The sequence below is a fragment of the Phoxinus phoxinus genome (genome assembly GCF_949152265.1).
Source record: "Phoxinus phoxinus genome assembly, chromosome: 24".
NCBI lineage: Eukaryota > Metazoa > Chordata > Actinopteri > Cypriniformes > Leuciscidae > Phoxinus > Phoxinus phoxinus.
Genome location: NC_136899.1, coordinates 19,854,029 through 19,866,852, shown reverse-complemented (window position 1 = coordinate 19,866,852; position 12,824 = coordinate 19,854,029). Strand labels below are relative to the sequence as shown.

At 37.7% G+C, this 12,824-nt stretch overlaps 1 protein-coding gene across 3 annotated transcripts in view; it reads right to left on the bottom strand.

Moving 5' to 3' along the window:
* Positions 1-357: 357 nt before the first annotated feature.
* Positions 358-12,824, bottom strand: part of dpp6a (dipeptidyl-peptidase 6a) — a 430,900-nt gene continuing 418,433 nt past the window's right edge. For all 3 annotated transcript variants that reach the window (XM_079602703.1, XM_079602704.1, XM_079602702.1), the window contains 7 exons: positions 10,499-10,693; positions 10,214-10,268; positions 9,195-9,294; positions 5,929-5,987; positions 5,773-5,845; positions 5,617-5,690; positions 358-2,820 (listed from right to left, as the gene is read on the bottom strand). In XM_079602703.1, the coding sequence (XP_079458829.1) occupies positions 2,671-2,820; positions 5,617-5,690; positions 5,773-5,845; positions 5,929-5,987; positions 9,195-9,294; positions 10,214-10,268; positions 10,499-10,693 (706 nt within the window). In that variant the 3' untranslated portion in view covers positions 358-2,670. The remainder of the gene's footprint in view (positions 2,821-5,616; positions 5,691-5,772; positions 5,846-5,928; positions 5,988-9,194; positions 9,295-10,213; positions 10,269-10,498; positions 10,694-12,824) is intronic.

The window sequence follows — 12,824 nt, the reverse complement described above, 5'->3', positions numbered from 1 at the left end:
ATTAAAATACTGCTCATTCTTAGTTCATGTTAACTAATGAACCTTATTGTAGTTACCACATCATTTACTCAAGCTCATGTTGTTCCAGTACTCTATGACTTTCTGTCAAACAGACAAAAAAATATATTTTGAGAAATGTATCAGGTTTTTTTCCCCTCCATGCAGTGGAAGTCAATGGTAACCAAAACAGTTTGCTTTACCAACATTCATCTATATATAATATTCTACAGAAGAAGAAAGTTACACAGGCTTTACACAGGCTGTGAACTTACCCTTTAACATCAAATTGAATAAGTTGACAGATCCAGTGATAAAGGTGTTTATATGCAACACTGAATCGATCACAGGCAAAGATGTATCTGCTGATTCGGTTTTATTTAAACCATTTATGACATTTCCCAGATAAAAAACAAAACACCTTCCAATACATTTATTTACATAACCTTAGTGTTCGTTGTCTTAAGGTCATGTGTGTAAATGCACTCGTTCACTTAATTCACAAGAAAGCAGGACATCAACATTGAAGGCTTTCAGTTTATTTTGGTTACTTACATATTCATCCTCTTTTCTCCAAGTGAAGAAAACAAATCATAACAAAGGTGATGATAAAATAGTTTGTATTCCGAGAGGTGCCACAATATGCCTGTTCTTGCTGAGTCAGTAAACAGCAATCCCATCAATCTCTTGGTCCCATTTGATTTTTTTCACTGCACATTTCAGTTCATAGAAACCGTGACCTCCGCCGCTCTGCTCGACACAGGAGAACAAAATACCTTCAAATGCTTTAAGTACAAGAAACACTCAGATATTCAGAGACTTAAATGATATTTGAGTAACATTTATACATCAAGCAGACAAGACCGAGAGATCTCACTCACAAAACTACCGGAAATGAAATGCAAGTTTGAACATTCAAGCCGTCAAAAATACTATGCAGATATTTGACCATTTTTAAAAAATAGCTTTTGAGTTGCAAATGTTTTTTCGACATGCACTGTGAATGCATCAAGATTAAACATGAACATTTCATCCACACAAAATAAAATTCATCCTCAAGAGTTTTAATAGGAAAAAAGTTACAACCAATAACTGTTCATATACAGTACTGTGCAAAACATAAACATACCATACGTGAATTAAATAATGTGAGTGAGTTGGCCACTGCTGTAATGTGAAACATTTGCACAATACTGTATTAAATGAGTTGAAGGGACAGATATTGTCATCATTTACTCAACCCTTATTGCAAACCTGTATGAGCTGCTCCATGAAGCACTGACGGCTCGTTTCCATTCAACTCCATGCATTGATGTTCATGGTATTGAAAGAATGGCATAAACATTCTGCTAAACATCTCTGTTGTACTGAAGAAAGAAAGTCATACAGGTTTGGAACAACACGAGGGTCGAGTCAATGTCAGAACTTTCACTATCCCTTCAACACAAAATTGTTTCCTACCCTACTTAATATACTTTTTATGTACAGATTTGTTTTGGCCATGAATCAGCAAATGTTCTACAAAGTGTCTGTAAACCCTCAGAGGGGCTTTAGTTTAATACTGAGGTAATGTTGAAATCATACATTTTAATTTCATGCTCCATTACTCGATTCTTAAAGTGGATGGAAAACCGCTATTAGCAGGATGCGAGCGGGTTCGTAGTGTTGACGGTAAAACAACATCGGCTCACACATGCGCAAGGAAAAATAACAGTGTTATCGTGATGCTATTACGGTCAATAATAGATTTTGTGATGGCGACGTAATGCGAGCGTTTTAGATACAGGATTTTAGTTAATCAAACGTAAGCCTTGAATGACTGGTGATATTCACAAGGAGGCTGGAACAGGATCGTTCGCCCCCGTAATAAGGCACAGTGACTAAATCAACAGAGTGCTTTCTCCAGCACTGACAGACCATCACTTCAAGGAAACGCACGCTGAGAAGTGGGATCAACAGTCTTGTACAACTGTCATGGTCTGTGAGAATAATGAGAGTCGTTTTCGCTCCCCTTCTGCTTGATGAAGTTTCTGCAATGAATAAACACCATCTAAATACACACTTGAGGCTACAAGATTTCCAAGACTCGGACACGCTTGAAACACTGAAAACAAGTTTTATCGATATCCAAGTGAATGTTTTTCATGTGCGACTTTACATTGCAACACCAGACATGAGCACAATTGGACATGAGAAGACCTTTTGAACCACAAATGACACGTTCTCCCGACAACAACGCCCCTTTTGCCCAAAACACCAAATATCTATTTGAATCAAACACCGAATGACCCCCCTCAGTCTTGCTGTTTCAACTCCTGCGAGTCCCACAGCTCTCTGGGATTCAAAGGCCAAACGTGCTCGGCGGTCAGTTCATATCTCATCCGTCAACCTGATGGACAGACCAGAGACTCCTAACACCTTCAGAAGCTCATAACTGGCCTGCTGGGGAGAGCGAGACGATGTGGCGCCAGCCAGATGCCACGGTCAGTCGAGGGTTGATGATGGTGAGGAGCACCTGAAGGGGAGCGGAGGCAGGAACACGAGGCAGGGCGGTCTCAGAGTCAGCATGCTACACTGGGAGGGAACTGAAAACTGGTGGCTTCAAATCTATGGGTTGCATATTATGTGGCAAAAGGAGCTGGCTTTGTGCTTGGACATCATGGAACAGGTGGACTAACCCTCCTCTTCGCTTTCCTCCTCCAGCGCCTCCTCGAACACTTGATCCGGGAGCCGGAAGCACTCCTCGAAGAAGTTGACCAGCGACTGGCTGAGGTGCTGCCGCGTTGCCTCGTTGTGAATGAAGTGTCCTTCGTCTGGGTAGATCTAACAAAGGACACAACGACAAGGGTATGAGCTCGATATCACGAAACTCTGGATACGGCTTTCACACAAAAGTCAGTTTGACATCAGAGCTTGGTGAAATCAATAGTACACTTTAAACAAAAAAAACAAAACATTTCTTTTCATATCTTGGAAATGTTTTTCAACCTTGCCTTTATGTTTTATTGTTGCTATTTTTTAACCCTGTAAAGCCTGACACATGACATAATAGTGAGAAACCCCATTTTTTAATGGAATAGTTTATTAAACCTTTAGATAAAACCCATCAGGCTTTTATGGCTCATACAGTATGATGCAGTGAGAATATGGAGCTCATACTCAATAACGAAAAAAAAAACCCTCAGTTTTATTTAGAAGCCGTTGTTGATATATTCAGTAAATGTTAAAAAGTAAATTGAAATCCTGATCTAAAAATCAATGAAATTTATTAAAGGCATAGCAGACTACTTACAATATAAAATGCATATAAAATATTAGTTGTTACTCTATATCTCCCAATAATAATATTAGGTGATATTTAAATGCAAATGCAATATAATGCAATGCAATACAATTATTTAGAGATCCACAAATAAACATCAGAAGAACTGTGGTACAAAATGCATAATGAACCGTGGGTTTCAACCAAGTGTGAAAACAACTGAGCAACATCCAACAACTTCCACTGCGATGATACAACCTTTATTATGAGTGTGTGTGTGTGGTGGCCCTGACCCTACATAATAGATCATAAATTGAGAAGAACGGCTTGACACAGTGACGATCACAAATGTTCTGATGAATATCTGCCCTAATTATTTCCACAGTCATTCACCAGCCAGCAATTAATAGCAAATATATTAGGGAGCAGAAAGCAAAGAGGAAATCTCCTAGTGTGGGAATATAATGGGATTATTCAGCATGTTAGCGCGTGGCTCATGAGAGTGGCCTGTATAATCTGTTTAAATGAGCTGCATGCATTGAGTGCGTCTAATCCTTCTGCTGGCAGCAGTGCTGGATGAACACAGGGCTCAGTATCCAGTCACCACAGAACTCACACACCTTTGGTGAACATGGCCACAGATGATGCAGGGTGTACAGGTGGCTTCCAGAGGTGAAAACCTCATTCATTTACCAGAAAAACTGACTTTTAAAAGTAATGACCTCCTGTCATTGGCCATGAGGATGTTATGTGATGATAAGCTTCTAAACAAACCACAAGCATGTTTTCAAATTCATAGTAGAAAAAAAAATTTCCAGTGAAGAACTACAATACCCATAATCTTGATGAGAAATCCACCAATTACAGAAGTCGCTGAGCCACAAACTTCCATGAAGCACTGTGAGTGATTTGATTTAATTGACGTTTTATAATTATACTTTTTTTTATTACATCATTCAAAGTGCTTTATCGGATGACAACCTTGTCTTTTCATATTCTTTTTTTTCTTTTGGCTTTTTCTTTCAGAGCTGGTTGGTTTGGTTAATTTAACAGAGCTAGAAGCATATTGGTAACTTTTTACAATACGGTCTCAATGGTTAACATTAGTTAATGCATTAGCTAGAGCTGCTTCATTAATCGTTAAAAGATCGCAATCTCGATTCAAACACCCACGCAATCCCATTCCTAAATGACAACGATTCAACATTGTCTATTAAACCTTAGAGAGAGGCAGAGAAAGCAGATGTCAAGAATGAAACCGATTCACAAAACAGTCTTTTAGCCACACAGTATCGTTATTTCTGTGTTACAAATATTCATATTATCACAGAAAAACTGGGATAAAAGTTATTCGTTTGGACATAAACAGTGATCTCTACAGAAGTGATCGGAATACAGTAAATCACATTTAGAAAGTAACATGGGGCTTCAAATAATGACTGTATCGATTACATCGTTACACCAGTAGGTGGCGACAAGTGACTGTTAAAAATGTATTTGTTACTGAATCTTTCATTCAAAACATTTTTTAAAAATAATTCATTCAGATTAATTAAACATTTTAAATAGACTGCAGCAATTCACAGTTTGTCAGAACCTCTAGTAAATTACATGTTTAGTTTGTTCAGAATCATAGAAGTATCGTGATCTCGGTTTGAAACCAACAAATCGTGATTCTCAATTTATTCAGAATAGTGCAGCTCTAGACTTAGCTAATGTGAACTAACATTATATATTGAAATAATGTATTAATACATTTATTATAATATAAATAATATAATTAATATAAATTGTTTATTATTATTTGTCCATGCTAGTTCACAGTGCATTAACAAATGTTAACAAATATAACTTTGGATTTTAAATTTTAAATGTTGAAATAAACATTAATCAATAAATGCTGTAGAAGTATTGTTCATTGTTAGTTCATGTTAACTGATATGTTAACTATTCTTTGCAAATGAAACCTTTAAAGTGTTCTCAGAATATTTTTGACAATCCCGTTTATTATTAAAATGAATGGAAAATCATAGGTCTTCTAGGGCTAATTACTGTAAATAATTATAAAATAATTATTCCGGATATTAATTATTCATAACAGTGCTCATTTTGCAGAAATAATGTTTGGAGAATAAAACATTGGAAAAAAAACTTGGGAATTTTTGCTCTGCCCTCATCTGGTCGGGTGGAGGTCGAGTTGCAAAAGTCGAAATATTTCAACACACCTCAAGCTGAAATTGTATTCCGTATATGTATACCTCAGTCTGTGAAAAGGTGGCTTTAGCCACAGTGTAAACTTTATATCCAAAATTAAGTAAGAACCTAGAAACGAAGTAAATCTGCACAATGACTCTTACCTGAAGAGTGTAATTTGCTCTCTCGCTGATTAGCCTGGAGATGAATTTGGCTGTGTGTTGAAAATGAACTTTTTCTAAAAGGTAAATGAAATGAGTGTCAGTTGACAGTATTCTATCCTTTACAAAGACATAGAAGAAGTGGAAAAGAAAATGCACCATCTGCTGTTGGATGAATGATTAAAAACTTTTTATCGATGAACTGGGACGCTCTGTATGCAAGGTTGGCCATCTGTGGAAACATTAAAGAGCACACTATAAGTGTTGTCAGTAATGGTGCATACAAAATCCAGCGTATAATTCAAGGAAATGTACCTCGTATGCTCTCCGGTCTGGCTTGGGAGGGCCGAGATATCTCTCTGAGAAAGCTGAAGCTGAAAGCAGGAAATAAGAACAGTATCAGACAGCGGTGGCATTTGTCACTGGCAGAGTTCATTTCCGAGCATTTCCTTTGATAAAAATCACTGCACAGCCATTTCACAATACACGCTGATGCGTCTGGTGAGTTATGAGCCGATTTCTGTGCTGTTGCCGCTGTGAGATGTGAGGCGTTGTTTATGATGAACACACACATGCTCCATTTTTCATCCCTCTGTTCCTCTAGAGTTCTTTGAGAGCTTCAGTCCTCCTACAGGCCCTGCTCTCAGAATACTGATGGGATCCACTGACACGCGCAGACAGGGAGCTGCAGGAATGGATGATGAATCGGACAATCCTCCTTAGGAGGCGTTCCAACAGGGTGCATTTACAGTATTGTTGGTTCGGTTGTTGGTGATATCTTACATCACATCTCAATGTTTTTTTCAGCATCTTGGATCATTTTCAAGATATTGCATCAAGAGGTAAAAATAGTGCATCTGTTACCACAGTGAATCAATGTCAGTTTTACAACAACAGACCAATCAGAAGAAGCTATGGGTGGGACAAGCATTTTAATGATATTTCCCATTCTTGATATCACACGTACATCTATTTTGGATGACTAAGGGCCAGATTTACTAAACAGGGAAAGTTAGCATGAGAGCGCAATCCCAAAAAAAGCACCGATGGGAGTGGAAAGTTCTGCACGTGATCTTCTGATGATAGGTGATCTACTGCTAACATATGACATACAGTAATAGTCAGAAAACCTGTTTTTAATGGAGTAGTTTATAAACCTTTAGATAAAATCCATCAGGCTTTTAAAAGCATCGTGCTTTTTGGGGGTGGTACACAATGGCGCAAATACCAGTAAAAGTACCTAATCACCTTGCATGATTCATTTAAATACTCTCCTTCCATAAATTTTACGTCTGAAAGGGAAACTCCTTCAAATGCATATATAAGGAATCAAATTGATAAAATCAGGCAAATTATATACTGTATGAACAAACCCCTCAGTATAAACCTTCAGAATATAGACAGGAATAAAACTGTACAGTTATGTGCATGTTAGTGCTACTGAAGTGGAGATTTATGACTCAGTGCTTGAAAAAAAAACTCATTTTGAGAAAACAGCCTTTTAAGATATGTACTGTAATTGAAATCTACAGACGCAAATAGATAAAGCGCTATAAGACACACTTCACAGTGCATTTTAGATGTTTTCTTTCCACTAGTCTGAACAAATACTTGAAAAGCCCAAAATCTCAAAATTGACAGATGCATGAAAAAACAATATCTCGCCTTAAACACCCAACAGTAATATTCTGTTATGCAAAATACTAAGCTTTATGTGGCCATATTTCACAGTTTCGAATTGTTTCTTGTCTCGCCACATTCTGTTCATAATGACATAAATCTGAATGTGACAAGACAAGAATTATTTTGCCATTTTGTGTTTTCAACATATTATGCACATACTCACTTTAATTCATAAACCTATTTTAAAATAAAAATATTATTTACAAATAGTTCAATTAAAAAAAAAAGTATGTTATTTTACTATTCTTCGTTCTTTTTCCTCATTCGCTTAAATCCATTAAAATCTTTTAATTATTTAATTTAGTAAATAAAAAGACCATTACCAATAAATAAATAAATCCCCAATGTTCAAGTTATGGCCTAGCTAGTATAATGCTAGAGTCAACATCTACCTAATGTTATGTATAACTGGGTATTTTCAGAGAACTCTGACTTGTACCATGTGACCCCTGTCCCACCTGACCGCTGCAGATTCATTTAGGCAATGATAGTGTTGCCAGTCCAAGGATGTGAACAGCTCCGAATAGAATGTCACGTGTTGTCAACATGGCGGAGAACGTAGCATTTAGCTCTAGCTTTAATTAAACACACCTAAACCAGCTAATCGAGGTCTTCAGGATCACTCGAAACTTCCAGACAGGTGCATTGAAGCTAAACTCTGCAGAAAAGTGATCTTCCAGGAACATGATTGAACACCCGTCTTAAGACACACACACACGTTGGTGCACCTATCATTATGAGGACATTCCATAAACATAATGTTTTTTATATAGTACAAACTGTATATTCTATCCCCCTACACTAACCCCACCACTAAACCTATCACAGAAAACGTTCTGCTTTTTTACATTTTTAAAGCTACACTGTGTAGGAATTACCCCCATCTAGCGGTGAAATTGTATATGACTACCAACTGAATATTACTTTCTAGCCCCTCCCATTCCGAGGGCGTTTTAAGTCCTACGGTGAACGTATTATTTCAAATCTGCCGGCGGTCGAGAGTAATCTCCCCCTCGCATTCGTCACGGTGCCACTGAGTGTAAAAACGCGAAAGGCGAAGCTTGAATTTCCAGGTATGTCCCTCTTTGGCTAATGTATTTTCAAGATGGAGGCGCAACACGCTCCTATGTATTATAAATGGCAGATACGCTTACGAGAATACTTGATTAGTTGGTAGAAGTAATTACATATGAATGAGCACATATAATTTTGAAGAACAAAGTGGTTTTAGCTAAGAATCAACTTAAAAAATTACACAGTGTAGCTTTTTAAGCCATTTTAATTACGAGGACTCAGGAAATGTCCTCATAAACCATGTTCACGCAGTAATACCAGTGTAATTATACCATGTAACCACGTCATTATAGACATTTGTGTCCTCATGAGTCATATATATAAAAGAAACACACGCACGCACGCACGCACGCACGCACGCACGCACGCACGCACGCACGCACGCACGCACGCACGCACGCACGCACGCACGCACGCACGCACGCACACACACACACACACACACACACACACACACACACACACACACACACACACACACACACACACACACACACACACACACACAGTTTTTCATTTCTATCCTTGTGAGGACATTCCATAGGCGTAATGGTTTTTATACTGTACAAACTGTATATTCTATCCCCTTACACTGCCCCTATCGCTAAACCTACCCATCACAGGAAACATTCTGCATTTTTACATTTTCAAAAATATATAATTTAGTATGTTTATTAACCCATTCCCCTCATGGGGACCGCTGGCTGGTACCCACAATGGAGGTGATCTCAGGTTTTACTATCCTTGTGGGGACATTCGGTTCCCACAATGTATAATAAACCAAGCCACACACACACACACACACACACACACACAAGCCCTACCATATAGTGCAAAGTCTGTGATGGGCGAGAGCACTGCAGCACACTTGAGCATGGAGTCCTCCGAGCTGAGCAGAAGGCTGGTGATGTAACCTCCATACACCTGAAACACAAGACACTCAACTCAAGCGCTCTGAAATCACACTCTCATTACTAGTTACAGAAGTTTCTGATACTGTCTGTGCTCATTAAAGTGAGGCAGAAATTCAGCCTTTGAACAAGCATTAATTAATCCTGTAAAAAAAATTCAATCTTTCAAGGAAAGAAATACGCATGGGAAAAAACGAAGATGTAGCCAGAAATGTAGATGGTCTCAATTAAGTTCTTCTTACTGCATGAAACCAATTTGTTCTGCTCTTCTTCAGGACTGAAGTTAGTGAGAGAGGAAGAGTTTATGTGACGTTCTGAAACTGCTGTTGGATGAGTCACACTTTTAAGTGAACCCTCAACGGTCGCAGACAATGTAGCTCTGTTCCAAAACCTAGTGAGCTGCCTATGTAGATATTTTAAGTTGTCAATCAGGGCAGCAAAATGCTATCCAATCGTGAAAAGACCAAGTGTAAATGCCCTCTGAAACGCTTTAAATCCAATCACTTAAACCACTTCAGGAGGTAGCTTGAGACACATTCCAAATGAAACTGGACAAGTGTACAGTAAATACATCTAGTTGTTGAAGCCGCACATGTAAATGTTATACTGGCTCCCAGTAGCCGGATATGACAGCGCTACTTCAAAACACATTGCCACGGATATGGCCCACCAGATCTGTGGCAGTAATGTGGCCAAGTGTAAATAAAACAGTTTAACAAATCAGACAGCTATCTGATCAGTAAAAGCACGTTGTGACCTGTGTAAATAGACCCATTAAATTCCCCTTCAGTTACAATGCTGCCTTAAGAGACAGCGAAGCAGTTGGTTTGGAAGAGATCTTTAATGTACTTTCTGTATGCATGTGCGTATGAGAGAGGCAAAGAAATGTCTGTCTGGACAGATCATAACAGTAAAATGCAGTGTGTATTTACCTGGCCAAAAGCTCCAATTCTAGTCTTGTCAATGTACGGCTCCTGCATCATAACACTGCCAGACACAAAAGACAAAATGTTAAACGGTCTGCCACTGTAGGACCTTCTCACATTCTGAAGAGTCAGTGTCAATCACATCACTGAGTTTTTAAGTCAGGCCATGGTGTACATGTAAATGACTGAAGGTCTTCCGCACGGTTAAGGAGATGCAGTACATTCGTGCAGCTGTGTGTTGGCACTGATGGATGTTCACTGTGTGTAGGGCACAGATGGCTGCTCAACTACCTGAGGACATCCAGCTGGTCTTTCTCCTCGAACATTCCCAGCCTGCGCTGCACCTTATGGAGTAAGTTAGTCCCCTGGAAGCCACTTCCACGACCGTCAAAGCGCACTGCAACCACCCCAAAACTGCTGACCAGCACTGACGCCCAGTCAATGTGGAACTGCTCTGAGACCGACTGACTGCCTGGAGTCCCGTCTCTGAGAGAGATAGAAAAAAGACAAAGGTTTTCTTAAGAAAAGAAGCATTTAATTTGAGCTTGATCAAACTGGCTGTTTCAATTTAGTAAGCTGCCTATCTAGAAAATATTTATGACAATGATATCTACGTTCTGGAATGTTCCAAGTGAAAGTATGGAAAAAGTATTTTTTTAAACTGAAGTACACTTACTTTGATGAGTTATTTACTTGCTTTGATGATCATTTTAACTGTTTATTTTATATTATTATATACAATTTTATTTTATATTATAAAATATCATCCTTACAAATGTGCAATTACAACTTTATTTAAATACATAACGTACAAGTTTCAGTAGAAATGACTGTAATGTATATCATTAGTTTACCATAAAGAGTTTACCATAAATGCTTGTCAGTTCATTTGGCATACTAGGGGTTTAACAATATATCGCAATACAAAAATGCAACAATATGTATGGATAGTGACAATGTGTATTGTGTATAGTTCACCCAAAATAAAAAATACTGTGTGAGAAAAAAAAAGTATAATTAATAATGCAATGGGGGAATATGTGTGGGTCCTGGTAATGCCAAATGTCTTATGTTACCAGTAAAAAGGGGCCTACATTATTTTAATATGTGGTCAGTGACAGAGTGTAATCATATTCATCTAAAAATATATATATTTTCAGCTTCAGAATCATGAATATTATGTGGTGACACTGTTGTCCTGTGCATTGTGTTACCAGCACCAAGTCCAATCCTATTCATTTACACCCACAATGTAACACCAAATTTAGCATTTTAATCAACAGTACATTTTTCGTTAGCCTTTTACCATGTCTTGTATCGCAATAATATCGTATCATGAGTTCAGTATCGCGACATGTATCGACTCGTGACATGAGGGTCTCTTTACACCCCTATACACTTTAATAAATTTTCAATGACAATAGATGTAATTACATAAAAATATGCACTTAAATCCTACTTAAGTATGTTAAAAAGCACTCTAAAGTTCAGCTAATTACATTTAATATATATGTAAACTATAACACATTTTCATTTGATAGCATTTAATATGCAATTAAGTGTCAGAAAACATTACATTCACTTCACACTTATCTCTTTTAAAGTATAATAATCAGTTTTTCACAAAGGTAGTTAGGCAGCTCACTGGGTTTTGAGACACAGTCACTATATTCACTATAGTCCTAACACACCATCTACGGTCCCTGTAGAGAGCACAGGTGATGGTGTACCGCGGTATGCATGATGTGTGCGGCGGGTGGGTTAATTGAAGGCGGGCTTCAGGTGAACTCATTTGTGGTGTAATTACAGTGGCTGAAAGTGTACGGCTGAACAGACAAGATTAATAGCACAGACTCAAGTCCATTTCAGAGTTACACTCAAACTCTTGATGAGACCTGAAGCGCAGTGCAGGAGAGGAACTGCTGTTTGTGTGTTAATAGGATGACCTTCAGCACACGCTTTAAATGCCTCATATCATGGAAAACAGGATTTGCTCGGTGATATAATAGACCGTACTGTACTACAGGCAAATTATAAAGTTCAGGATTTAAAGCTTCTTCCCTGAACCATTTATTTAAACTTAATTGCTAAAAAAAATTAAAGAGAGTAGAAATTGTCTTAATAATGAGCACTTTAACATTTGACTGCTCCATTTACATATTAATAACACCTATTTGGTATTCAGCATCTTGGCATGATGTTGTTATTGCTTTGATGCTAGTGGTTGAGCATTATTGATATTCAGATGCAGATAAATATAATTTTATAAAATATTTAATAAAATCAGTAAAATACATAACTGTTACATTCTAATGCTGTTTTGGTTTCGGTTTCATTCTTTTCCCTGTTCTGAGTTATGTTTGTTAGTAAGTTTCCATAGTTATTAATAAGTTCCTCACCTGTTCTTAGTTGATTAGTTAGACTTAGTTTCCGCCGTTCATTGTTCGTTCTCGTTTGAGTTTACGCAGTAGTGTTTTTCTGTGATAGTTAGTATTGTTAAATAAAGTGTTTCTGTTAGATTTTTTCTCGTCATTGTGCGCTTTATACAGCCACCCGTTACAATAACATAATATAATTTTTTTTAATCATTTTTTGTTTTCCACAAAAAAATATTTTA